This window comes from Equus quagga, chromosome 1, assembly GCF_021613505.1.
Source record: "Equus quagga isolate Etosha38 chromosome 1, UCLA_HA_Equagga_1.0, whole genome shotgun sequence".
NCBI lineage: Eukaryota > Metazoa > Chordata > Mammalia > Perissodactyla > Equidae > Equus > Equus quagga.
The window spans coordinates 110,171,542-110,199,430 of record NC_060267.1 but is presented as its reverse complement, the minus strand read 5'-3'; the positions used below and the strand labels follow the sequence as shown (position 1 = coordinate 110,199,430).

The 27,889-nt window shown below is 44.9% G+C and overlaps 1 protein-coding gene across 3 annotated transcripts in view; it reads left to right on the top strand.

The window, feature by feature from the left end:
• The window catches only part of ITPR1 (inositol 1,4,5-trisphosphate receptor type 1), a 317,422-nt gene that overhangs the window by 242,560 nt on the left and 46,973 nt on the right, over positions 1 to 27,889 (top strand). For all 3 annotated transcript variants that reach the window (XM_046673482.1, XM_046673473.1, XM_046673467.1), the window contains 9 exons: positions 391 to 571; positions 2,093 to 2,346; positions 8,354 to 8,554; positions 10,059 to 10,169; positions 12,355 to 12,450; positions 15,005 to 15,127; positions 16,192 to 16,296; positions 19,328 to 19,520; positions 26,060 to 26,182. In XM_046673482.1, coding sequence (XP_046529438.1) covers positions 391 to 571; positions 2,093 to 2,346; positions 8,354 to 8,554; positions 10,059 to 10,169; positions 12,355 to 12,450; positions 15,005 to 15,127; positions 16,192 to 16,296; positions 19,328 to 19,520; positions 26,060 to 26,182 — 1,387 coding nt within the window. The remainder of the gene's footprint in view (positions 1 to 390; positions 572 to 2,092; positions 2,347 to 8,353; positions 8,555 to 10,058; positions 10,170 to 12,354; positions 12,451 to 15,004; positions 15,128 to 16,191; positions 16,297 to 19,327; positions 19,521 to 26,059; positions 26,183 to 27,889) is intronic.

Genomic DNA, 27,889 nt, shown 5'->3' with positions numbered 1-27,889 from the left:
GTCCTTAAACACGACTGGCCCTGCAGTAATCACCAAAAATACATTCCGTTTCCATTATTAATGGAGTTGTTTTGTGTGGGGGGGGGGGGGGGAGGGGGGTTGTTCTTAGTTGGCTAAAATCTGCCCACTATCCTTTAGCATTCTTCCCAAGCCCGTATGCTCCAGCAAAGACATGCCGCAGCAGTTTGCTTTAAAGACTCTGTGTAGAAAGCCTTAGGCATAGGATCCAGAGAACGGTAGCGTGTGGAACAGTGTTGAACCTTGGTCCAAACTTAGACCGTTTGTGAGGTTTTGTGTCTGACTCAGATCTCTGCGAGGTTCTGGTGTCTTGAGTGGGATTCAGTAGCTGGTCTGTCAGAGTTTTGAAAATCTGTGGGTTTTCCTTGGCAGCACTCCTTTTTCTGCCGGTTGACAGAAGATAAGAAGTCGGAGAAATTTTTCAAGGTCTTCTATGACCGAATGAAGGTGGCCCAGCAAGAAATCAAGGCAACAGTGACGGTGAACACCAGTGACTTGGGAAATAAAAAGAAAGATGATGAGATAGACAGGGATGCCCCATCACGGAAAAAAGGTAAATGCTCCCCCACAGGCAGCTCTTCAATCGGTTGGACTGTGAATACCGCAGGAGTCCCTTATTTTCCTTTAGTCTTTTCATTACTTCTGGACTCCAAACTGTACTCTGACTGCGGCTTTCAGAAGGAGAAATCAATCTGGTTGTGATGTAATTCTTCCTAAGTAACCTGAGCTGAATTCCTGCTGCTTTGAAGGTTCTTCTTGTTTAATAAATTAACATACATTCTTCTTGGTCAAACTCAGGTTTTTATTGGCAGGAAATCCATGAATAATCTTTTAATGTAATTTTTAATTTAATGTTAGAAAAACTTGAGGAAGATAGACACTTTAAAACCGGATATTCGTCTTGTCAGCTAATTCTCCCTTATTTTCTAAAATATTTGAAAGTTTCTAAAGCTTTTTACTTATTTATTATCTGACTTGAAGAGAAGCAATACTGGAGAGTGGTAGACCCACAAGTGCTGGGGTCAAATGGCCTTGAGCAAGTTAATTAACCACTTTAAGCCTCATTTTTCAAGTTTAGAGCTGGGTTTCTCAACCACGGCACATTTGACAGCTGGAGAATTTGTTGCTGTAGGGGCTGTCCTGCGCTTTGTAGGATATTTAGCAGTGTATCTGGCCTCTACTCCATAGATGCCAATAGCCCACCCCCACCCCCACCCAAAATGTCTCCCGATATTGCCTGTTGTCCCCTGGGTGGGGATGGGGGCAAAATCACCCCTCGTTGATTACCACTGGTCTAGAATGGGGATGAACAGAAGACAAAAAAGAATGGCTAACGTTTACTAACCACTCCTATAAACCAGGCATCGCCCAAAGTCCTTTTTACATGTGTTACTTTATTTAGAACTCAAGTCAATCCTGTAAAATAGAAAACGTTGTTATCCCCATTTCACAGATGAGGAAACTGAGGCATCAAGATGTTAATTAACTTGTTAAGGACATGCGCCTAGTAGGCCGCAGAGCCAGGATTTGAACCCAGGCAATCTGGCTGTGGAGTCTAATGCTCCTCGCTCTAATGCCTGGTTATGCTGCAGGGTTAGCCTGAGAGTTAGATGAGATAATACATGTCAAGCACTTAATCATGGCGTGCTGGCACTTAGTAAAGGGCTCAGTGAATTGTCACTACCATGACAATAGTTACTTTTGTGATTAGCGTTATGTTGAACCTCTTAGGAACCTTCTTTAGGTGGAATTCACTGATGCTCTCCCCATTTACAGATGGGGAAGCTGAGGCCCAGAGCCATAGATTTGTGAGGTTGACAGAGCCTGTCCTAAGGCTTTTCCTCTAAAACACAAGCAAGCGTAGATGAAATGTCAGAGCCATAAGCAAGATGGCAGCGCTTGACTCAGTTTTCCTCCTATCTAAGGCCTGAGACAAGATGGTGACTTCTTGAAGGGGTTTGCTGACCTCGAACATCTCTAGTGAACACAGAAACTTAGTTTCTGAACATCTTTGGTGTGCGACTAGCACTCCTGAGGATTCAGCAGCATTGATGGTCTTACGTTTGCATTCTAGCCAAAGAGCCCACAACACAAATAACAGAAGAGGTCCGAGATCAGCTCCTGGAAGCCTCTGCTGCCACCAGGAAAGCCTTCACCACCTTCAGGAGGGAGGCTGACCCAGACGACCACTACCAGTCTGGGGAGGGTGCCCAGGCCACAGCAGACAAGACCAAGGATGACCTGGAGATGAGTGCGGTCATCACCATCATGCAGCCCATCCTCCGCTTCCTGCAGCTCCTGTGTGAAAACCACAACCGGGACCTGCAGGTGAGGGCAGGGGCAGCCCGGGTGACAGCTCCTCACAGCTGCCACAGCTTGCTCTGACATTTCAGCTCCTCTCACTTCAGCCACTTTCCTGGAGTTGAGGACCCAGGTTGGTTCTCCAGGTCTGGGCAATGGACATGTTTCTCTGTCTTCCCCGCTATTGCCACAGGAACAGGAGCCATATCTCCTGCTCGCTAGTGTAGGTGCCTACTCCATATTATAAAGTGTGTGTATGTGCCTGTGTGTGTGTATTGGTAGTCTGCCACTGTCTGACATATAGGGGCAAGGTAAAACTGGATGGATGGATGATTAAATATACTAGACGTACAAAATCTGGCACATAGAAAGCTCTAATTAAATATTTGTTGTTTGTATGAATGAAGTGGTCTTCCAGGCTTTTACCCAAATAAGTGCTCAAATGTATTTGTTGAACTGATTATTCCTTTGTTCACATTTTTGTTGTTGTTGGAATGATGACAATGGCCAAGGTTTGTTGGGCACTTAGGTATCCTGGACACTAAGTGTTGCTTATATTATTATACTCATTTTACAGATGAAGGAACTGAGGTTCGGGGCACACACTTAGGGAGTGCAGAACTGAGACTTGAACCTAGGCCCTCTGATGATAGAGCTCATGCTGTCCCTCACCACATTAAGACAGAGGGCATCTTCTCCCTTGCAGTTTCCCCACCAGCAAAGACTATTTAGGAAGGGCCTGGGATGGATTCCTGAGATACGCTTCTTTCTGCTGAGTGGACATGGTATGTGGGGCCCATCACTGCCCAGGAGAAGCACGGTAGAGCTCCGGGTCCTGGGCCATTGCCTGATTTTGCTGCTGACTCTTGGGGTAATACTCTTCTCTGCCGAAAAGGCACGAGGATGAACAAGAAAACCGTGTCTGAACAGCTCCTCTAAGTTAGAATGCTTCCTCCTAAAATAAACAAGTTGGCAGCAGTAGTTTTGTTTATTTGAATAATGATGATATGAAAAGGAAATAATTCTGGTCCGAATGTGGCAAGGAAAAGGCACAGCCTTTAAATACTGGCATTGCTGACTTTATCCACCAGACAATTTGATGGCCTTTCACAAGTCAGCTGTGGCCAGACCATTCGGTGCTGCCACTGTAAATTGCTCACACTTAAAACCTGTCACAGAATCTATGCCTGGATAAATTGAGTAAGAAATTATCTTTTTAAACAGTAAGACAGAACAATGGAATGGAACTGGGTGAAGTCTGTAGGGTTAGTACCTTCTACGCTGGTTTTTATTTTTAATCAAATTGGTTTGAAGAGCTTGAGCTTTGAAAAAGCATCTAAATCCAAGATCATCAACTGGCCAGGTCTGGCCCATATTTAAAATGACAGGATTTCCCATAAGCCCCACCGTTGGCCACACTGGGGCTTGGACTCTTTGTTCCGCTTTGCTGTGCACTCATTTCCTCCATTGACTTTCCAGCTTGAACGCTGTCAGTGTCTGAGTGTGGGATCCCAGCTATCAGTTTTCTTTTCTTGCCTGTTGCTCAAACTTTTTTACTTTGGACTTGGAGCACCTTGGCCCTAGATCCACTTCCTGGGGCTGCCTAGCTCAGCTGGGTAGATCAAAGCACCTGTGACCCAAAGGTCTAGGTTAGGTTGCTGTCTCATTGGCTGATGTTCCCCTGTCTGAAGGCCGACTGCGTCCGCTCCACCTTCTGTATCTACACCGTTATCCATGAGGGAGACAGGACAAGGGGGTGTGAATGACACAGGCTGTCCCAGAAGCAGGAAAGCAAAGCCTACAGCTCAATTCTGGGATCTTTGTGGATGGGAGGCCCCAGCCTGCTACTGGGGCTATTTCTAGGCTGAGCGTGATGCTCAGTGCCCTGTACTGTCCCCTATACCAGTGTCACTGGTCTCCACCAACCTTGGGCTCCAAAGGGAAAGTAGGTTGAGACTACACCTGTGCATGTGTATGTTCACTTCATCATCTTGGTGAATAACGGCTCTGTGCCCGACACTGGCAGTGACGGAGACCTCACCTCTGCCCTCACAGAGCTGAGCGTCTCAGGCAGGAGCCATTCTGGCAGTGCAGCAGTGGTGTCATCTTAAGGGTTTTGTGGTTTCAGAGTAGAACCACCAAACCAGTGTGCTGGGTCCAAGAAGGTTTCTCAGAGGAGCTGATATGTGCTGAGTTCTGAACTAACAAAACACAAGACTACCTTGAGTAGAATCCCTCCGTGAATGTCAGAGGAGCAGCCCCGATGTGCTTGTTCCTGAGCATGGCTCTGGTTTCATGGACCTGTTCTCCTTCCACCCCGTCCTTGACCTCTCTCCTTCAGCAGCACACTCACCTTGCACTGTGGAAGCAGAGGAAGGCTTTCATTGCACGAGTTTGCCATTGCTTGTTTGGAAGTCTGCACAGTTTTAGTTTTGTACCTCAGCTCTTTGCAAAACTCTCCTTCGAACTAATGCCCTAAGAATCCCATGGGTGGGAGTGCCTTTGAATGAGTCCTTCCAAAACTTGATCCTCCGGACACTGCTCTGTGGAAAACAGTGGTATTGGGGGAAGAGGGAGTGTATAGCATGTTTTTTTTAAAAGACTTAGCAACTTAACCTTTAAGGTACCATAAAGACTATCCAAGTCAGTCGTTTTAAACTTTTTTGGTTTTGGCTACAGAAGCCTTTGTTTGAACATCTTATGCAGAAATGTCTGAAGTAAAGTAGATGAGAGCAAAACTGCTCTGTTCAGAGTAGAAACTACAGAGTACTAGAACTTTCCTTTCCTCCTTCACCTACAAGAGCCCTGAGAGGTGGTGATATTCCAGGGTTCTGCAGGGCCCAGTTGGAAAACCAATGATATAGACCAGTGGTTTGCAAGGATGAAGATTAGAATCATCTTTAAGATTCCCACTGAGTCATTCACACTGAGGTGGTGATACAATTGCTCTGATATAATTATGTTTATAGGAATCCTGTCAGTTCTCAAAATGATGGTTTTCAGCGGGATTCAAAAACTCTGAATACCACCCTGTTGACAGTGTTCCAGAACAGATGGTGGATCTCTAGGTCAGGGTTTCCTTGTGGATCCGAGGGAGGAGAAGACATTCTCACAAGGAAGGAATTAATTGGGATCCTGATATAAAGAAGTGCAGATGAGCTCAAGAGAGAAGGAATCCGGCCTTTTGAAGTTGCCCAAGGTTTCTTGTCATATTTATAACCTTAACTTTCCTGTTGGTAAATGTTCAATAGAGATAAAGCCACTGCATTTGACTTTGCCAGACAGGCGTTTGCTGCCTTAAGCAAGCTTTGTTGACAATAGTGAGAAACTGGATGGGGAGGACTATTCTTCACCCACTTGGCATGTGCATTTTTGAGCCCTCCTCTGAGAGGCTGGCTTTGCTTCTCCCTTGGGTTAAGGAATACAGGTCCTGATCTCTCTCCACTGAAGACTTCAGCACAGATTTGAAGTCTTTCATTTCCTTAATCCATTCATCTCAACTTGGTCTCTCACTCTCCAAAGAAGACCACAAGAACAGGATTTCTCTAGTAGCTTAGATGAGGCCGGGTGGTAAGTGCTAAGGGTGGACTCCATTCCCTTAGAATAGAAAGAGCTCCTGGGGGCCTCTGAGCAAGTGGCATGCCTCTATTTTTGAAGAGGACAGGAGCAAATGGATCTGATTTAGAGAAGGAGAGGTCTAGCCAGACACTCTGCAAAAACCATTAGAAACGGGAGAGGCTTTCAAGAAAGGGCAGCCGACTATCCTTCATGGTGGCCTTTGAAACATGTCTGCCTTGAGGACTTCCCAAGTCCCCTTTCTTCTATCCATTCAGTTTAATTCAGATTACTTCAGTGAGTGTTTTTGCAGCACCTGACGCGTGCCAGTCCCTGTGCTGACCGTCAGGTACCCAGTGCTGTCAGCGTGGTCCTGGGCAGAGACGACAGACATCTCTAAAAGCACATCACTAAGTGTGAGGAGGGTCAAGAGAGGTGCATGCTGTGCTCTGATCTCATTGGAGTCAGGATGGAGGGTCTGAGAGGGCTTCCTGAAAGAAGTGACTTGAGACGTCATCCTGAAGAAAGAGAAGTGTGTCAGGGTGGAGATGGGGAGAGTGACAGGCAGAGGGAATGGCATGGCTGAAACCCCAGAGGTGAGAGAATGAAGAGTGCTTGAAGAGCAGAAAGAAGTTCGTTACTGCCAGGCAGAGAGGGGCGTGGTGGGAGAGATGATGTCACTGAGCAGAGAGGAGCATGGTGGGACCGATGACACAGGAGTATGAGAAGCAAATGGGCCTTGAGAGCCGTGCTGTGAATTTCAGCCTTGGACAGCAAGCCCTCTCCTGCCCTCTTCCTGAATACTCCTCTACCCCCTGCTGCATGGTGAGGAACTCAGCCAGGCCCTCACACAAGTAGCATCTTCCCTGAGGAGCTGGAGGAACGAATGGCCGTGGAACCCTCCTCTGGCTTCCCTTGGCTTTTAGAAAAATAGTCACCTTCTTAGTCACCTTCTGAAAGCCCACATGGTCCCAAGTTATCGTCCTTCCTCCACCTCCCACCCAGACCTGAATGATTGTTCAATTTTCAGACTAGTTAGGAAGGCTTGAGCATAAGGAACTGAAGTTAAGTTGTGGGGGCAGGGGTTAGTTTGATAAGTCAGGCATTAAAGTTGGTTACCAACTTTTAATCTGTGCACTTATATATGTTTTAATTATACATGGAATACATGAATATATTCTTTCTATTAAGGTTCAAATGAACTAAGCATTTAGTTAGAAAGAAATATCTCTCTCCCCATTCCTACCTTTCTACCCAGAGAACTGTTGTGGGTTTGGATCGCATCCTTTCTAGTCCTTTTTCTATATATTTGGATGGGAGTGTTGGATACATATGAATCTTCTATTGCCTTTTTGGTTTTTTAACTTAACATTATGTCCTAGAGATCTTTCCATATTGGCACTATGGACCTACCTCAGTGTTTCTAATTTGCAATATTAAATGATGTTGATATACTATAATTTATTTAACTACTCCCCAGTTGGTGGGCATTTAGGTTGTTTCCAGTTCTTCACTGTTACAAACAGTGCTGTCGTGAGCATCCAATACATACTTTGTGAGTAGAAGTCAATATTTCATAGAAGTGGAATTACCAGGCCGAAGGGTTACATTCATTTTATCTTTTGATTATATCTTTTTGTAGTACCAATTTTCTACAGTAAACGTGTAACTTTTATAACTATGAGCAAAAGAATATTTGCTTCTTTTTAAGAAGAGATGACTGGAGTCTCTGACAAAAATCTCCGCTTCATGAAAATAGACTCTACTGTATGAAATGATTGAATGTGACTTTCTTTATGTTGTTGAGGAGGTGAGGTACCTACTCTTAGGTCTCTTGTTAACATTACGAGTTTACCTGGAGAGTACATAGTTGGGCATGTGCACACAAGCACTCACACATTTACTCACTTTCGCTCCTTCCTTTAATAATGGAAATGGCCAAACAAGATAATCCAGGTTCCTGCCATGGCACTGGACTTAAGCCAGCCTGTAACACCTTATTTTGTGATGATCCATCCCGAGTACTAGGATCTAGGCATTCAGAATCCACACCACACCATCATCTTTCAGACATAACCATTGCCCTTGGAAATTTCAAATGCCTCTGAACTTAACACCTGGTAGGAGGTGGGGGGCGTGGGCTGGAGTGAGAAAGAGAGAAATGGAAACTCAAAAAGACTATAGGAGTCTGAAGTGGGTTGTCAAAGACCAACCCTCCTCTGCTGCATCCCATATAAAAGCACCTTGGTGAGCAAGCCACAGTATTGGTGGCCATTGCCATAGACCAGGTCCACAGATTGGCTGTCATGGGGGGGGCCATACTGACTCTTCTGTTCTGTCCAATGCTGCGTCTCTCTGCATAACTGCTAATCAATCCAGGGCACGAACCTGTTAGAGACTATCAAAATGGCAGGATGAATGACCTTTTCCCTCTTCTCTCTGCCTTTGCTCCTCCAACCTGGGGACTGCCCAATTGCAGAACTTCCTTCGTTGCCAAAATAACAAGACCAATTACAATTTGGTATGTGAGACATTGCAGTTTCTGGACTGTATTTGTGGAAGCACAACTGGAGGCCTTGGTCTTCTTGGACTCTATATAAATGAGAAGAACGTAGCACTTATCAACCAAACCCTGGAAAGTCTGACTGAATACTGTCAAGGACCTTGCCATGAGAACCAGGTATTCCATTTTTATTTGGGGGATAGAAAAAAAGTTTACCATTTTGGAAATGTAATTGACAGGGACTAGTTCAGAAGTCACATAGCATCTGCCTTTCAGCCTACGGAGTCAGTAGAACTGGAGACCTTCCAACAGTCAAGAAGGAGCCACGGTGCTTAATTTCACTCAGGACTCTACCTAATCTCAGGCATGCTTGGTCTCCATGCTTGGCTTGGTTTCATTTGAATGTCCAACTCTAACTTGACTAGGAATAGATATTACAGTTGGAGTTCAGTTAGGGCTAGAAGACTGGGCTCTGTTTTAAATGCTAGGAAAGACTCAAAAAGTGGCTACTTAATGGAGGGAGGTTTAAACCTAGCTAGGGAGAAAAACCTTGCTACACATGACACAGCTTGAAAGTAATATGAGAAAATTGATGGTTGAGGTTTTAACCCCATAGACAATTCAAAGAAGAGAAAGACCCATTAGTCTTAACTTTGCCCTCTCAAGAAGTATATTTTTGGAGTGGAACCCTATAGTTTCTTTTCATGTGTAGAGTCATCGCTTGTCCATGGCATCTTGCAGATTTTGTGAGTTTTTGCATTGGTGCTAGGATGAGTATGATTTTTAACTCTAAATTATAGCTCTGTCCTGGTGGGAGGGAGTAGGTTTAAGTGGCCGGTTCTAAACCTACTGGCCAGGTAAGCTATGATATGCTGTGTTACTTGGGGAGCAAAGCCAGGACCTTCATTTAGAGGAGAAGAATGGCTTACAAGAGGGACAACTCTCTGTGTTTTAAAAACCAGGTCCTAGTTGTCTATGAAATATGACGCTAGCTTTTGTTAGATCCGCTTCCTCTCTTGGTTCCCTGATGAGACAGATGGTATCGTCCGAGTTAAAATGAAAAGGAATGAGAAAATTACAACAGGCTTGGGGGGAAAGGCTTTATCAGACATGTAAGTGAATTTCCTTATAACCTCGTGTTTGCTTTTCTGCCAAACACAGAGGTCTGTTAAAAGGAACATACTGGAATGGATTGAGCTGCAAATGGGGATCTTACCTGGGGGAAGATGATTAATTTTGATATTGTGTGAATTAAACAGGAAACTTGCTTTCCAAGCTTAAGCCTTAAGCAGAAGTATGCGATACGAAAACCCAGTAATGTAGAGAGAATGGAACACACCTTTAGAGGGGAAAACAGGGCTCAAAACCCAGAATCAGTCACACACCATATTTTCCCTTAAGAACAAAAGCCGACTGCGCTGCACTATTTGGATTAGACACAACCAATTTATCAGTTACAGTGCATGGGGACTTTCCTGCTGTTTACTGTTAATTCTGAAACTAGAGATTTTCATCTGTCTTTTATTTTTACCACTTTCTCACGGAAAATTTGCAGCTCTCCCCTAGAGACATTACTGGGAGTGGCAAGCATTGTGTTGAAATAGCAGTTCAGCCTGTTGGCCTTTGACGATGATTTATGACCAGCATTTGTGTAAATGTCTGTGTGTCTGTCTTTCCTCAGAATTGCATAGCCACCCATGAATCGAATGGCATTGACATCATCACAGCCCTGATCCTCAATGACATCAATCCCTTGGGAAAGAAGAGGATGGACCTTGTATTGGAACTGAAGGCAAGTAGGAATTGAAAGCAAAAGATGATAACATTTGGAAACAGTCACTTTTGTGTTTTGCCTCAACACGTGACATGGTCAATATTGAGAAACTAAATATTAAAGACAGTTCTTTTAAACTAAATGAATGATTCACGTTGCAAGTTCTGACTAAAACGCAGAACTTCAGTCTTTCCCTTCCCAATAGAGGTCTCATGACAGGATACCAGCTTTTCAACTCTAGGTCACGTTGAATGAGAACTCATCACTCAAAGCTGAGAAACGAATTCAAACAGCATCCAAGAATGAAAAGCCTTAACTCTAAAAGTCGCAGACAGAGAAACAATGGAAACTCCATTCCCTCTGTGGTCTCTGATGTTCCCCCCTTTGAGGGAAAAGGGCCTGTTGAAGAATAGTACAACTAAGCAGATGTACAACAAAAAAATTCTACTTTTACTTTATCAGGGAACACCTTTTTCTGTCATTGATTTAGCAGAAGGGTGGTTTATAAAGATTTGTTTAACATGAGGAAAGTTATACTGACCAATAATGTGCCTACAGGCCCTAATGAGTTTCTTTGAATTGTGTACAAATGGTGTACTACAGATGACTAAGGTAGAAGCACCACTGACATTTTGACTCCTGATAATGCCAAAATAGTTTTATGGAGTGAAAGTAGTGACTTCAAAGTGTGCATAAGCTGCTGTGTTTATACACCAGCCCCTTGGGTATTTGAGAAGCTGATATACCACTCCTTAGGTTGATTTCTTAAGTGTAAAAAAAACCATAAAAACCAATCCTCACTCCTATTTAGGGGTTCCAAAGATTCTCCAAGAATCCAAAGATTCAATTCTGAGAATTGAATTTGCAACCCATCCTGGTGTCTAAAGTGTGTTTCAAAACCTCACTGAGCTGCACCGAACACATTTCCTTTTTAACTGTTCCCATGTTGAGATGGGTCCTCTATCTTATACCCCTACACAGCAGTGAGCACTTTATCATTGTCATGGAAGAGCCTAGAACTACAGGGTTTAGCCGAAAAGCTGATCTGTATTTATTGCATAAACAGTCATAGAAAAGAAAGGCTATTCAGGAAGGTGCTAAAACAGAAGCCTACAGGAATTGAAGTTGTTTTTATTTTTCCTTTAGTATTTAGAGCTGAGAGTCCAAACAGTTGATTTGTGTATATGGTTTCAATGGATTTTTAATTATTTTTGCTATTTTTAATGCCTTTGACAAACTTTGTTGTAGAATTGACTTGAACGTCATTCAAGCTCATGTTCCTGGTTACCATTTATTAGAATGTATATGATGAGAGCCTGATCTAAACTGAGAATTTCTTGTGCTCCTGGTCAGCATTTCAGTGACTTTTTCAACAAATCCAGTAATCTGTGGATTATTAGAGAAATCTCTGCTGTATGAAAAGCCACCATTTGATAGCATAGCAACCTGATTGAACTGCTGTGACCTATACTTGGGGAGGAAAAAAAATACTGCCCCCTCTCACCCAAAACGACAACAACAACTTCTGAGTCCTATACACAGAGAAGCATACAGATGATCGTAGGCCTAGGACCTAAAGTCAGGTCAAGCCAAGAAGTGCAAGGTGTGGGCACAGGAAAACTTTGAATGTGATGGGAATTATGGTTTGGCATGCATACAGTGCTCTTGTGGGTCACTTTTGTTAACTGGTATCGGCTGTACTCTTGTTAAGGGTTATGAGAACTGATAGAAATACTTTAAAACAGGAGGAATTACTTTCATTGCCTGCCTTCTCTGGCCTGCAAGGCTGAATAACAGTGTCTGTAGCCACACCTACCCTGAAGGCATCATGGGTCTATACAGCATCTTCTTCCTGACCATTGTCATCATAAGGATGTCAATGTCCCCACAAGTGCTCATGTTTAAGTTTCCACTTTGTGGTAGGACTTGTACCAAGTAACATTAGTGAGAAACTATACCCAAGCAAATATATGCCTCTTTGACCCAAATCAGATTCTGCAGACATGTTTCTGGGGTCTGAAGTGGCACATTCTCTGTCTGGTGAAGGTGGTTTTTGATGCTCTTGACCCATGGCTCTCCATGGGGTGAAATATCTGTCCGTTTAGCCAGGATGCAACTCTTGCGTCAACAGGGCACATGCATTCAGTCTGGCCACCCTAAGCAGCCCCTCTCCATTTCCTCCTCCCTTTGTTTCTCCAACTAGAACAATGCTTCGAAGTTGCTCCTGGCCATCATGGAGAGCAGGCACGACAGCGAAAATGCAGAGAGGATACTTTATAACATGAGACCAAAAGAACTGGTGAGTTGGATGGCTCATCCCCTGGCCGTAGCACCAAGTAGTGTCAGAGCAGTATTTGTGACAGAACAAGGAGTGTGCTTCCCTGAGCTTTCCTAAAGATGCCAAAAATCAGAAGTAGAAAGAGAACGTTTAATTCAGGCCTCTGCCCAGGGTAGAGAAGCGAAGTATTGCATTGAATAAGTGGGATTCTGCCCTCTCTCCTCAGCACACCCAATGTGGAGGCCTCCCCCACCCGTTTCCCCTTGTGGGAGCCAGGGCGCCAGGGCAGGGAGTGGTCTGGGGCCCAGCAGACTCAGGTCTGTAGCTCTGCTTTTTTCGCTGTGTCACCTTGGGCGGGCACTTGAACTCTCTTAGCTGCATTTTCCTCATCCCTAAAAGCAACATGAGAATATTACTAGTCTAGAGGATGATTAGACAAAACAACTCATGTCAGACCCTTAGCACAGTGCCTGGCACACGATAAACCCTTGGTGAATTCCAGCTCCTTTTCTTCTTCTCCCTCATTCACGGCTGCTCTTTTTGCCGTGTCTTGTCCAAAGCTAAAGAATTCATCGCTCTTCTTGGTGCCAATAGTCTGGGCAATAGATGTGGGTTTTTTGGGTGCCGACATTTTATGTTTTTTTTTTTAAGAAAACACAATCTTGTTTATTTTTGAGGAGTGATATTCAAAAATGGCTGTGACTTCCAATTGGGAGTTAGTGCTGCAACCCGTGAGACAAGCAGCTATCAGAGACAGTGACATGAGCTGAGGACGGAACTCTCTATTTGGACTTTTTCCCACGCAAATAAACTGTAACTGACAGACCTAAATGAGGGCACTAAAACTTTTCTGCCGCCTGGTGACCTAATGTGCACTTGGGGCCAGGCTAAAGTCCCTTTATGTATTCCTTTAAATAAAGTGAACAGCGAGCCCAGCTCTTTGATCTCTGAGGTCAGGAGTGAGTTCTCAGACTGAGATGGAAGTCCTCTCTGAGTTTACATAACAGCTTATGTAACTGGGGGTGGAGAGGCTAGAACTTGTCACTCTCGAGTTGGGATGGAATGATTTCTCAGAGACCCCATTCCAATATTCATGAATCAAGAATGTGCTGCCATGTCGAGTGGGGGAGATGTCAGCACCCATGGCTGTGGGTGCCACTGGTTCCTGGGTGGCCCCCTTGTGGTTGGAGAGCATCATTCCTGGCTCATGAGCAAGAATTAGAGGCTTCCGGGAAGAAACATGGTCCTAAGAATCCAAATAGCAGAGAAACTAATGTCCAGAACACGTGTGTGCATACATGTGTGAGCACACACGCATGTGTGTGTGTGTGTTCTGGCCCCCACATACTATGCAATGTGCTGTCTGTTCGACCTGGTATTAGAGGGAACTGACAGGAAAACAAGCTCAGAGAGTAAGGATCTTGTCTCCAAAATTATTTCCTGGGCCTGACCTGATGTCACTACAGAAATGTGTGGCCCTCTGCATGCTTAGTCTTGGATAATAAGAAATAATTCAGAGTAATAGCCTTGTGGCAGTGCGGGAGGCCGAAATGACATCTGATTCATCAAAGAAAATGATTAATTTTTAGTACAGTTCAGAGGTTGAAGGCATTTTGTTCTTATTCTTTGAATGATTAAATCTTGAATGATATGTTCATTTGATAAATATTGGCCAAGCCCTACTTTGTCCAGGGTGTTGTACTGGGCACCAAGGAGGCACTGAGAAATGAACAGACCCAGCCCCTGCTCTTAGGGAGCTGAGGTAAATGAGTAAGACGGGTACCAAACATGCTCTAAGCAAGAGATGAGCCTCGTGCCTGGGTCCTCTGGGTAGCAGAGCTGGCTGGTTAACTGGAGGTCAAATCCCAGCTGACTGGCTCTGTGACGTTAGGAATGCCCCTTTCCCTCTCTGAGTCTGTTTCCTCATCCATAATAAATGGGAATCTTTGATGCCTCATAAAATGTTTTTGAGCATTAAGTTTTCTGAAAGAATTTTAAAACACTAAGCACCATGCTTGGCACATGGTGAGCGCTCAGTAGATAGTTCTTGTTAATGGTATTATTTACACGTGGATTAGACTCAGGGGGACAAGGAAAAATTTGGAATTGGAGGAAATAGTTTCACCAACTATTCTAAAGGCTAATGGATTTCTCATTTTTGCTGAAATGGCAAAGACAGGGGATGGGGAACGTTGGCAGGAACAAATGTACAGATAGGAAAAGCATGGCTTCTAGTCAATATCTGTATCATATATTATTGTTTCAAAGCACGTTTATAGCCATTGTCTCCTTCCAAGGTAGAGAAGGACATGAACCAGACACAGAATGTCTCTTGGTCTAGGTAGAGCAAATGGTTTTCATTTCTCATGTCAGTGGAGGTTGCTTGGTAGTGACTGCCTGTGATAGTATTGAAAAGGATTCTGAGGCTGTGTCCACACCTGATAGGAAAGAGTGCTGAGCTTGATGAGCAGTGTCTGCCCTAGGACGGGAGACTGATAGGGTGTGTGCTGTAGATGCCGGTTCTGTGTGGGTCTTCCTTGAAACCAGAGCTTTGTTTGCTTGGCCCTTCTTGCAGGTGGAAGTGATCAAGAAAGCCTACATGCAAGGTGAAGTGGAATTTGAGGATGGAGAAAACGGGGAGGATGGAGCTGCCTCCCCCAGGAATGTGGGGCACAACATCTACATATTAGCTCATCAGGTATGACCCTCCCTGGCTGCCCTGCAAGACGTTGCTTACCTAAAGTGCCAGAATTCCAGGCTGGATGTGCCCTCACACTTCTTTTCCTGTAAGGTCATAACCTAGGGTTGTTTGTGTTCATGACAGTGTGGCTCACGGGTACTCTTGGCAACCTCACCCAGTGTGCTGAGTTCTAGGACTCTTCCATTCTTCCACTAGGGTAGAGTCATGTCCTTGGAAATCCCCATGTTTCTTAAAAGCATTCACATGGAGTGGTGACACTTAGATAGTTTATGACTGTCTGGAGATGGCTGAAAGGAATCTTAGGCTTTTCATAAATATTGATGAGTCTGTCTTAACAATCTAAAGAAATAAACCTCAGCTGCCTTGCCTATCGTATTTGGAAATCTTTGGGAACCAACTTGTCATTGTGACTTCTTTCTGTTTGCCTTGTGGGGATGTGGTAATACTTCCTACCCTGGCACCACAATGCCCTGTTTTGTAATTCTCTTCCCAAGTGGCTGGGCTTTTGAAGATACTTCCTCTTTCTGGAGGTTGATGTGCCCCGAGCTTGCTGATGTGGGTGGGGAGCCTGTAACTCTGCTGCAGGCTTGTGTTTCCTGTCCCTTTCACCTCTTTGAGGAATTAGATAGAAGACAATGATGGCATTGGGCTGGAGGTTCATGTGCCCTGCCACGGCATGCTGGCAGAAGGATAGGAAACAGTCTCCTGCCCCTCTATCTCCTCCATTTCTGGCATTTAGCCACTGAGAGGGTTTCGGGACATTCCGAATGGAGGCTCCGTGGGGCTGTACAGAAAGTCCTGTCTCCCTCCTGCCTGGCTAAAGAAATTGGGGAAAAGTGGGACCTCGTGTGGGCATGAGTTTGCCATGCTGTTCTGCCAAGCTCCCAAAATAGCTGCTCTGCAAAGCACACCTTGATGGAAGGCGGCAAGCCTCCTGCCACCTCTGCCCTGAAGCTGGCCGCTGTTATTCTGTGTCTTTTATACCCAAAGTTGGAAAGGAACTCATGTGTTCCTGTTGCAAAGAGATATTGATTCTCCTGTTTTCTGTGCTTGTGTTCCAGTTGGCTCGGCATAACAAAGAACTTCAGAACATGCTGAAACCTGGTGGCCAAGTGGATGGAGATGAAGCTCTGGAGTTTTATGCCAAGCACACAGCCCAGATAGAGGTAAAAGCAGAGTAAACTCAGGGCATGGGCCTGCATTGAGGGCCTTCAGTGTACACTGCCCTGTGCTAGGCCGGCATGCAGTCCTTCATCTGAGCAATAAAATTGTAGTGAGCATCTACCACATACCAGGTCCTGCACTCAGTGCTGACTATCCACTGATGGCCAAGACAATCCTGATTCTTTCCTAAGGCCCAGTGAGGAGGCAGACACTAAGCACACCCACACAAGGAGAGCTCATTCATTGCAAATTCTGACAAGGCCATAAGGACAAGTAGAAGGTATTATAAGAAAGTCCAGCAGAGGGACCTGCTGTAGATTGTGGTGGTCAAGGAGGCCTCTTCTGAAGAAGGATCTCTAAGCACAGACCTTAAGGAAAATAGGAATGAAATAGGCAGAGCCTAGAAGGAAGAGCTTTTGAGACATGGGGAATAATAGCGAATCAAAGCCCTGAGGTGGGAAATGCTAGGTGAGGGTGAGGAGCCAGAATTCAGTGAGCAAGAGGGAGAGCAGTGCAAGACCACAAAAGCAAGACAGGGAGCCCCAGATCCCGCAGAATCATGTCAGCCATCCGCTTCAAGTCTGGACTTTAACCTAAGAGCAATGCAGAACCACTGGAGAGTTTTACACAGGGGAGTGATACGATCAGACCTGCATTAAAAAAGACAAACAGCAGACCTTTCTAATCCTCTGTGGACTAAATGGTATCATCTCCATTTTGCAGATGGGAACTCTGAAATAAGACTCAGAGAAGTTGTATCACTCATCCAATTATCAGTGGCAGAGCTGAAATTTTATTCCAGGGCTGGCTGGCCCCAGAGCACATGGGTGCATTTTATTGTTACCTACATTGTGTCTTAGCATCCAAGAGAACACAGGCATCTGTCTCCAGGTTCTAGGCAGTAAGGGATGGTGGGTCTTGTTTGGCTAATAAGGAAATGCACAAATTCGGTATCAGTGTTGGAACAAAGATTTTGAAGGACTAACAGACTCCTTTGGGCGATATAAAATGTTTCAGGATGGAGACTTTTTAAGAATATATTATTACCCGATGTCTCAAGTCTCTGGGCTGTCCTAATAAAATGCATCATTTCACTGATTAGTCGACCATGACAGTGTATGTGGGCAAATACTCTTGATTTACTGTTAATGACTAGAAGCTTGATGGAAGGGCCAGCTCTGTCCTTTGGAGCCCTTAAAAGACAAGCTTTAGGTGTCTGTAGTGTAGAATGTCAGAGGAGGATGGAACCTTGGAGATCATCTCATTGATGATCATCCCCTTGGTAGAGTGGGGAGAAGAGTGAAGCTTGATCAGGTTAAGAGTGTGAACAAGGTCACCCAACACATTAGAGGTGGGAGAAGGACTGAAATGTGTTCTCCTTACTCCCAGTTGTAAGTCTGCTGAAAAAGAGGTGCGGACAGATCTTAAATGATAGAGAGAAATAGCCAGGCATGGTGTCTCTAGCTCTCAAATCCTGCCCTTGGCCAGCCACTCATCTCTTTCAGCTTCCCACGGGTGTTATCTGTGCAAAGCCAGAGAACACTGGGGCTTCCTCGGAGACCCTAGTCCCTTCACTCTGGTGAGTTAGGGTGGGTAGCACTGGAGTCTGCGACTCAGTACTTGCCAGAAGGCCTCCTGTCTGCTCCTCCATTCCCTCCCGAGCCCAGCTGCACTTCTCAGGTCATATTCCTTCAGTGTAGGGAGGGACTGATCCAGAGCTCACTTGACTGTGTGAAACAGGCAGGCTCTTGACAGCGTGAGACTGCAGAGTTGATCCTGGAGCTTGTGTACACACCAGCATCACCTGGGGAGCTGGTTCTTGGGCAGGTTCTAGTCACTAACTCCTACATCATAATTCCAGTTAAATGAGATTGCTGTAGGGACCAGAATCAGTATGATGATGAAGCTTCCCATAAACTGATCTCCAGCTAGATTTGGGAACCATTGGTCCAAAGACAGCATTTCCCAGAATTTATGGAGCCAGGGCTGTGGGAACCTGCCTCACCTCTGAGTTTCTCACTAAACTTGACCTGAGTCACCTCTCTTGCCGCATCAGGGAAAAAACGTGTTTGGAGAGCAAGATCTTCTTATGGGGAGTGTCGGCCCTGGGTCTCACCTGACTTCTCCAGCCTCTGAGGAGGAAGACTAAGAGGGGCTGTGCCCCTATTGTACTGCCATCTGCACCCTTGTTGAAATCTCTACCCCCCAGGACTGTGACTTAGCACAGTGCCGTAGAGTCTGAACAATCCCAACTAAACTACTTCCTCTCTGGGGATTGAGCCAGTCTAGGAAGGGCCTGGTGAAAACCTGTGAAGTGTTCACCTTGGGGCCCAACAAAGCTAGTTGAAAGAACAGTGAGTGCTATACCAGCGTTAAATGAGCAAACTGGTTCATGCAGTGTATGTTTTAGATGCTGTGACAAGAGGTGGGAGGTCACTGCAACTGGATAAACCAAGATCTCTTTTTAAAGTTCCTAGCTAGGAAAAACTGCAACTTTGCTATCAGGGAAAGGATCTTGGGTGAGGTTTACACCACGGTCTAGCGCTGCACTGTCCGGTATGGTATCCACTAGCCACGTGGCTAGTTCAAATTAAAATTAAATATTCAGCTCCTCAGTTGCGCCAGACACTTGTGCTAGTGCTCAATGGCCACATGTGACTAGCGGCCATGCTTTTGGACAGGGTAGATACACAGAGAACCATTCCATCGTTACAGAAAGTTCTATTGGACATCCCCAGCCTAGAGCCTCATCTGAATATGTGCACAAAACACAGTTTAAATTGTTCCAGATAAAAGTTGGTCACAGTAAAATTAATGGGTCTGAGGTTAGAAAAATGCTCCTACAGACTTGCCAAAACTGTTTTTTATATAAATCTATGAGACACAGCCCGCTCTAGGGTTATAAAATCAGAGAAGATTAGGAACAAAGTCTGTATTATGCTTGATCTTGAATACTGAATCTGTGGCTGATAGCAAAGATCCTTAGTAAAAGGTTTTTGAAGATGTTGAAGTTCATTTATTTTTTCACACTAGATTGTCAGATTAGACCGAACGATGGAACAGATTGTCTTCCCCGTGCCCAGCATATGTGAATTCCTAACCAAGGAGTCAAAACTACGAATCTACTACACTACAGAGAGGGATGAGCAAGGCAGCAAGATCAACGATTTCTTCCTGCGGTCCGAAGACCTCTTCAATGAAATGAACTGGCAAAAGAAACTGAGAGGTGGGTCAGCAACGCCCCCCCAGCCCTGCAGAGAGGTATAGTTCTGGGGTTTCACAAACCTGGGCTTGATGGTGTGCGCGTGTCTCTGAGTAGGAGCAGAGCTGGTGTCATTTATCATACCTTCCTCCTCTGAACATCAGGAAGTCCTAGACACCTTTGTAGCTGATAAAGGGGCTCCAGCCTCAGGGAGGCACCTCCCCTGAAGCGGCTTCCTTCATGCAGGATTTGACTCGATTTGGTTGGAAAACTCCATGAAGACTGTTAGAACGGCTTTTTTGGTATCTTGATGTAGAAAATAAAAGGAAGAGAGAAAAGGCCAGGCCTTGAGCTCACAGGATGGTGCACTGGAGCAGGAAATTCAGCCAGCTTGACTGCTCATTTACTAGCACACCTGCTCCGAAGACGCTAGTCTTTCCCCTTTTATAGGGCAGCTCGCATTTTAGACTCTAGTATCATTTTATAGGCAGTGGACTCATTTGCCACATAAGATGCATCATTGCTCACCAGCAAGTCCCGTTGCAAAGCCCAGCCAGTTGGGTTGAAATTACTCCTCTAAAACACTTTTATAGGGCTGCCCCAGAGGGCTTCTCAGCTCCTGGTTTTCATTAGGGTTTTAATGTGATCCTTCAGTACCGACCGTATGCTCGGCACCAACTGTTGTGACCAGCTTAGAAAGGATCGCGCTCTATTTCTGCTAGTCAGGAGGCAGGTTTTTTATTTGAAACCCAGGATTCCAGCTGCAGTTGTGATCTTTTGGGCTTGCTCTGCGGGGTGGGGCTGCAGGAGGGGAAGCTGTGTTGGAGGTCAGTTTCTGGGAGCTTTTGTCCTCTTTCTGCCCACCCCCTAGTCTGCAGTGGAACAGAGCAGCATCCTTTACTGCATGCTACTTCTCCTTCACCACTGTTTTCCCTCCCTCTCTGCACCCCTAGATTTGGCTATTGTGCGAACAGTTTGGCCAGAAAGCCCTGTTCTCACCTCACCCCACCCCCACTCCATTCTCACTCATCTCTAAGGGGCACCTCATCGTCCAGCACTTTAAAACTTTATAAAATGTTTTGCTGGGCCAAGCCCATTCCTCACCCAGCCCCAGGCTTGGTGTCTGACAGAGGGGCCAGGAGGACTTGAGCAGAACAGCATGCATGTCCTCCTTGGTATGGATCTCAGAAGACTTACGGTACAATTCTACTCAATATCAGTGTGTCCTTGTAGCCTACTATGGCGTCATCTAAGCTCCTCCAGCTTGAGCATTATGAGCAGTATTGAATGTCTACACAGCACCACGCTCAGGCAATCAGAGACAAAAAGATTCCAAAAAAAAGATAGACATAGACCCCATCCATTTGGTACTCTTGTATTTTCAGCTATTATGTAAATAGAAGAGAACTTCCTCTTATTTGTTGCTTTTGTCCTTCACTGGAGTAGTCCATGATTCCAGCGTTAGAAGATAAACCTGAATTCATACATCTAAACCTCCATACTACTAGCCAGTAAAACTGTGGTTTCATTCTTGTCAACATATGGCTCTACTAAGACTGGTCAGATATAGTCATTCTCTCTGAATTGTCTTATCAAATATACATACATATATGTACACATACATACACATGCGTGCGCACACACACACATCATAGGCTCTCCAAGAGGCTTATGAGCTGACAGAAAGGTTTTTGCTTCCTGTGGTGAGGTCAGATATCACATCATCCCTCTTTCTGAGATGTTGTCTTCAGCCTGGCCTAGCAGGAATGCCTCGGCCTCAAGTGGTGGGGGATCTGAGTTTCATTCTACTTCTGCCACCCACTACTCTGTGGCCCTGGGCAGATGACTTAACTGCTCCCGGATCCTCACCTATAACGTGAGGAATTAAGACTACCTGACTGATGTTGCAGGATGGCCATTTCACCATTCCAAGATTTATATTGCATTGTGACTAATGCCTTCTCGTATTCAGTCTCTTTATTTCAAAAACAGTTTTTGTTTCAGTGAAGCTTAAACACAGCTATAGTTGTCAACTGAAAGATTTTAATTGGCTTCAAAGCAATCTGCTGGTAAGAGAAAAATTGAGAATAATAACTGAATTAAACATGATTTGCATTTTTAGGGAGGGGAGAAATGTACTCAGAAGTATAATTAAAATGAAATACATTTTCCCCTCTAAGTAGCTTATTTTTCTTCTAATAAATCTGCAGAAAAGATTTTTATGGCTTACTCATGGCACTTCTTTACCTTTTCCTGAAACTGTCACTGAGAATCACCTGTGCTTTGGTCAATCAAAGCTAGGACTCAGATTCTCAGTGAGGTCTGTCTGACACTGACGTTGCTTAGTATGTCCTTCTGCAAGTATTAAAATACTCAGTTTCTATGCTCTCTTGAGACCCTCTTCCCTGCCTTGCTCATACAACACACACGTACACACATATACCCACATGCACTTACACACACGCACACAAACACCCTTCTGTGCATTCACATCCTCTCTTGACTCTGCCTCTCTGACGTCTTCTCCTGAAGATCCTGGCCCCAGTGAAGTGAAAACTCCAGGCCAAGAAAATTAGAAGACAGTGAAAGAAGACATCATGGCAGAGTTGCATATGCCAACACTTTCTTGCTTGGGCTTTCTCCTCGTGGTCATCACACGCATCAGAGTTGAGCTGGGAGATCCTCTTGCTATAATATACATGGAGTCCAAGTCATCAAGCAAGGCCTAGATCCTTTAACAAAACAAACAAATAAAAAATTCGGAAAGAGTGTTACCAAGAGATGCCCTGGGTTGTAGTTACTGAAATTGCCCCGCCTCTCTGGGATCATGGCACTCTGTCTTTTCGCTGTAATGTAGCAGGTGTATTGATCCAGCCAACTTTCAGCCCCTAGAAACGTGCTACAATGTGCTGTGGGGAATTCAGCAATGTGTAAGCTGTGATTCCTTCCTGTGAGAGCCTACCATCTGATGGGGGCACACAGCACAGGCAGATTTTCAGGTGGCTGTAACTCAAGTGGCCACTTATGAGCAGGGCTGCAATCATGCAGTGACACACTGTGGAAGTTTGGGAAAGGACCAGCTTCCGAGGAAAGATGGGATCTGAATAGCATCTAGAAGGCTGGGTAAGACTTGGATAAACACGAGCTTGAGAGACTGGGGAAAGGGAGGGTGTATTAGTCTCCTGGTGCTGCTGTAACAAATCACCACGAGCTTGGAGGCTTTCAACATAAATTTCTCATCTTCTAGTTCTGGAGGCCAGAAATCTCAAAGGGTTCTCACTGGGCTAAAATCAAGGTATTGGCAGGGCTGCGTGCCTTCCAGAGACTCTAGCCTTTTTCAGCTTCTAGAGGCTTCTTGTGTTCCATGGCTCCTGCCCCCTTCCTCCATCTTCAAAGCCAGCAGTGACTAGGAGAGCCTTTCTCATGCTACATCACTCTGACTCTGACACTCCGACCTCCCTCTTTACTTATAAAGACCCTGGGATTACGTCTCACACACCGGGATCACCCAGGATAATCTCCCATCTCAAGAGCCTTCGCTTCGTCACAGCTGCAAAGTCCCTTTTGTGGTGTAAGGTAACGTTCACAGGTTCCAGGGACTAGGGCATCTTTGGGGGCCATTATTTTGCCCACCACAGAAGGGCAAATGTTAGTTTGCCTTCTATTGTGGGTAAGAAATTATCCCAAAATTTAGTGGCTTAAAACACTAAATATTTATCTTCTCACCATTTTTCAGGGTCAGGAATTTGGGAGTGGCTTAGCTGGGTGGTTCTGACTCAGGGTCTTTCATTAGGTTGCAGTCAAGATGTCAGCCAGGCCTGTCATCATCTGAAGGCTTGACTAGAGGATTTGCTTCTTTGCTCACTCACATGGCTGTCAGTGGGAGGCTTCTGCTCCTTTCCACATAGACCCCTCTGTAGGCTGCTTGAGTGTCCTCACAACATGGCAGTTGGTTTCTTCAGAGCAAATGACTGATATGAGAGAGAGAAGGAGAGAGAGCGCATGCGTCTGTGCAAGGAGGAAGCTGCAGTGCCTGCTATGACCTAGTCTCAGGAGGTGTGCCCATCACTTCTGCTGTATTCTGCTTCTTAGAAGCAAGTAACTAAGTCCAGCCCACACTCAAGGGAAGGAAATTAAGCTGCATCCCTTGAAGAGAAGACTATCAAAGAATTTGTGGACATATTTTTAAATTGCCACAGAGGGAGAGCACAGAGGCTGGAGAGTGCAGGGTGTGTTCAGGGAACCATCACTAGACTGGGATGCAAAGAGAGAGTATATAGGGAATGGATGTGGGAGGAGAGTCGGGAAAGGTAGACAGGGACATAGTTTGAGGTGCTGCAGGAAATAGAAGCCATTGCACATCAAGGTTGGTCTCTAAGTATCTTCTTGCACCTGGATAGACACCCAGTTAATTTGAAGGACTGAATGTTTGTTCATATTCAAAATAAATGTTAGCCTTATAAAAATAAGATTTATTTGTGAACTGTATCCCATAGCTGAAGACCATTTATTACAATGGTATTAAAAGCATCCTACCGTGGCTGCTCTCACATTTGGTGTTGAGAGCTCCGCCTGAGGAGGATTCTGGCTTACATAGACCATCACTGATCTTTGCCATTTCTTCTTTGTTCTTTTAACTTCTTATGAGCTTCTCATACATACAGTAATGTGGAGAGGATGTTATAAATGTCCATGTACCCATGACTCAGCTTCAACGATTAGCAACCCTTTGCCATTCTTGCCACCCATCTCTTCTCTCTTCATCTGGGGTTTTCATATCCAGGTCAGAAATGGGCTTCAGTCCCAGCAGAGATACCAATAAGCTATTGTTTCCAAAACAGATATTTCTCATCTTAAATTTGCTTCAGCAATTAACTTTTAAAAAGTCAGTTGTTTTTGTTGTTTTTAAAGATTTTATTTTTTCCTTTTTCTCCCAAAGCCCCCCAGTACATGGTTGTATATTTTAGTTGTGGGTCCTTCTAGTTGCGGCATATGGGATGCCGCCTCAGCGTGGCTTGATGAGTGGTGCCATGTCCGTGCCCAGGATTCGAACCGGCGAAATCCTGCCAAAGTGGAGTGCGCGAACTTAACCACTCGGTCATGGGGCCGGCCCCTAAAAGTCAGTTGTTAACTGGAAGTTGACTGAATCCTGATCACCTCCTCTATTGAGTGGTGTCATTAGCCACTTATCTTTATCCCTGTCACTGACCTGGGTGATGAGATCTCCATAGCTTCTACCCTCTGCTAGGCCTCAGTTTCTCTCGTTTATAAAATGAGAGATATTAAACTAGATGATGGTGGTAGCTCTAAAACTCTATAATTTGCCTGGAAACATTGCCTGTTACCAAGTGCAAACATGGAACGAGCAATTATTAAATTACCCAGGCTCCATTTAATTGTGCCATAACTTTAGTTTGAATAGAAGCTTCCAAAGGCTTGGCTGCTGCTATAGGCATTGTTATAGGGCCCATTGGATTTTTGTCGGTGGCTCCTGTCCTAAGGTTAAGTGATGACTTCATTGGGAAAGAGAAATACACGATAGAGATCCATTCTCACCTACTCCACACTTTTCCTTGGAGGGGGATAATGTTGAATGAGACTGTCTTTTGGAAACTTTGCCTGGCGTCAAGTCTTAAATTATTTCTACCACATCTATTTTTGAGCATCATCCTAAGTGTAAGGTACCACTGAAGAAGAGTTCAGGGGAAAAGGAAGCACCACTGCACACAGTGTGGCCACAGGCTTATTGTTCTAACACTGAGAATGCCTAACCAGTGTGATATCACCTACAGGTAAGAGTGGATTAAGATGGCAGCAATATCAAAAGTGTCTCTCACCCCTTAGTGATAGCTTTGGTATCACCTCCTTTCTCCACTGCAGCCTTTGGAAATGCGAACTCTACTGCTGATTATCGAGTTAGCAACTCTCATTCCTAGTTCCCTTGCCCCGGAGGGATCGTCAGACTTCAGGAAAATGGAAAGTGACTTAGTGTCAGGAAAGGGATCATTGTCTTGCTTTTAGGCACCAGCGAGTTAGTAGAGAATTTTGAGCAAAGGAGGAGTGTGGAAATGGTAGCAGTTCTACTCTGGGGCCCGGCTGGGCCAACTCTGAATGCTATATGTCCCCCCCCCTCCACCAGTGCCAACGCTTCTAAAAGGCTAATTGAATTCTTGGGTCTTTCTGGGCATCTCATCTGGTCCCGGAGCCTGGGGGGAACTAAGGACTCAGCGCGTGAACTCTGGCTAACCCTCAGATTCCATAACTGGTGGTGGTGACTAGGCCATGCAGGGATTTTAGATGCTCCAGCTTTTCTCGTTTTCTTTTCTTCCTTGTCCCCAAATACATCTTCTGTTCCAGTAAGTACTCCAAACAGAAATAAACCAATGTGATGTCGTTATGAGTCCATGAGTCAACTTCAAAACAAATGATCGTTTTTACTGTTGTGGTAAAACAGGGAACAAAAGTGGACTTGTAGAGGCAGAGCGGGAGGAAGGGCCGTGCGGAATTCCCAGCGTCTGACTTGTGGTCTTGAACCTCACATGGCTTCGTCTTTGTTTTCACAGCCCAGCCCGTTCTCTATTGGTGTGCCCGCAATATGTCTGTCTGGAGCAGCATTTCATTTAACCTGGCTGTCCTGATGAATCTGCTTGTGGCGTTTTTCTACCCATTTAAAGGAGTCCGAGGAGGTACCCATGTCTTTAATTTTAAGGAAACTACTAGAAGCAGCTAGAAGGCTATGACTTGATCCCTGGAAGTATTGGTGAAATGTATGGAATCCCGATTGACTATTTACAGACAAGATGAGATTATGGCTTTTACCATGGGTTTAGTTCTACATCTAACTTAAAATTAATATGAATTTTGTGTCCATGTTATTTACCAAGAAAGAAAGAGAAGAAGCTATACAGTATTAAACCTGTCAGAAATCGTCTTGCAGCCGCTTAGTTTTATATGTTGGAAAACTATGTCTCAGAGAAGTTGAGAGATTTAGTCAAAGTTGCACAGCCAGTCAGTGGTAGAGCTAACCCTAGAACATAAATACTTTGCTCAGTCCAGTAGAATTTTTCCCCTATACCATACTTCTGGAATTAATTTCAGACTAAAGAATTTGTAGGAAATCTCTGGATTTTTTAATTTTTTATTTTTTGGCAACGGGTTAGGGGAGGCAGGCTTGAATGACTGTAGACTGTACGTCCTTCAATGTTTAGTCTATTAAGAGCTACATGACATTATTCACATAATAAACCATGATGTCCATGGTCTTAATGGATTTCCCCCACCACCATCTCCTTCCACATTTTGCGTATTTTGCTGAGAACAGGCAAACCATTCAGGAGGGGTATTTTTCTGTTTGGGGCTCCTCAGTTCACTTGATGGCATTCACATTTGTGGCATCCTGGGGGCCAGCAGAAGCTCCTCTTCCATTATACATCCACGGCCTCCTTGCTGACACCCGCTGCAGCCTCGTGGGAAGTCTACTTTTCAGCTAAATTTTTCTTCAGAGCTTTTTGGCAGGTCACCTCACATATGTATGTAACCACCTGCCAGGAGCCACCTTGTGTGAAACATATGGGGTGGAGAGCCCAGAAGTAAGACACAAAGGCGGTACAGGATAAGTTCCAGACTTAGCTCTTGAGCCTAATAATGCACATGTGCGTACGTAATAAAACAGCATGTGTATACTTCATTAAAGTAAATTCAAGATCCACTTTGAAAGTGATGACGTGTTAGGTGACGCTTATGTATCTCACTTACCCATTTGGGGAGTTAGCTTTTCTCTTTGGCCTTAGGTTACATTGAAAGCTCCATTTGAGTGATTTTTTCCCCCAAAAAGCACTACCTAAACACAAGTCCAGGCTTTCAGTGCTATCTCAGGAATCATAAGTGCCCCTGTCTGAAAAGACTTGGTAGGCCCACAGGGCTGCAAGATTTTCTCCAAGGGGACATCTGCCCTAGCCAGGCTGCCAGTCAACAGAGGTCAGTGTGAAGCAGTCAGCCCAGAACTCAGTCGGAGGTGACAAAGCCCAGGCCTCCTTTCACCTCGGGGGAGTCATCATGTTCATCACAGCACCTTCTTCAGCTATTACTGTGGATGTGTTTTCATTCACCTTCCACTTCTTTAAAAATATTTAAAATCGATTTTTTTATACACCTGGATCATTATTTTCTTCACTGGTCACTTGTAGCAGCATTGAGGCCCGTGCCTGGGAACAGTTAGTAGACAGCTCCCCTCCCCTTCAGGGTTAAGCCTTGTCCAGTGGAATACCTAGACTCACGAAGCCCAGACTTGGTGTCCAGGCCTGGTTCTGCCACTCATCTGCCATGTACCTCTGGGCAAGCTGCCTCAGTTAGTCCTCCTTATCCTCTCTATCAAGAGGCGCTTAAATTGACCC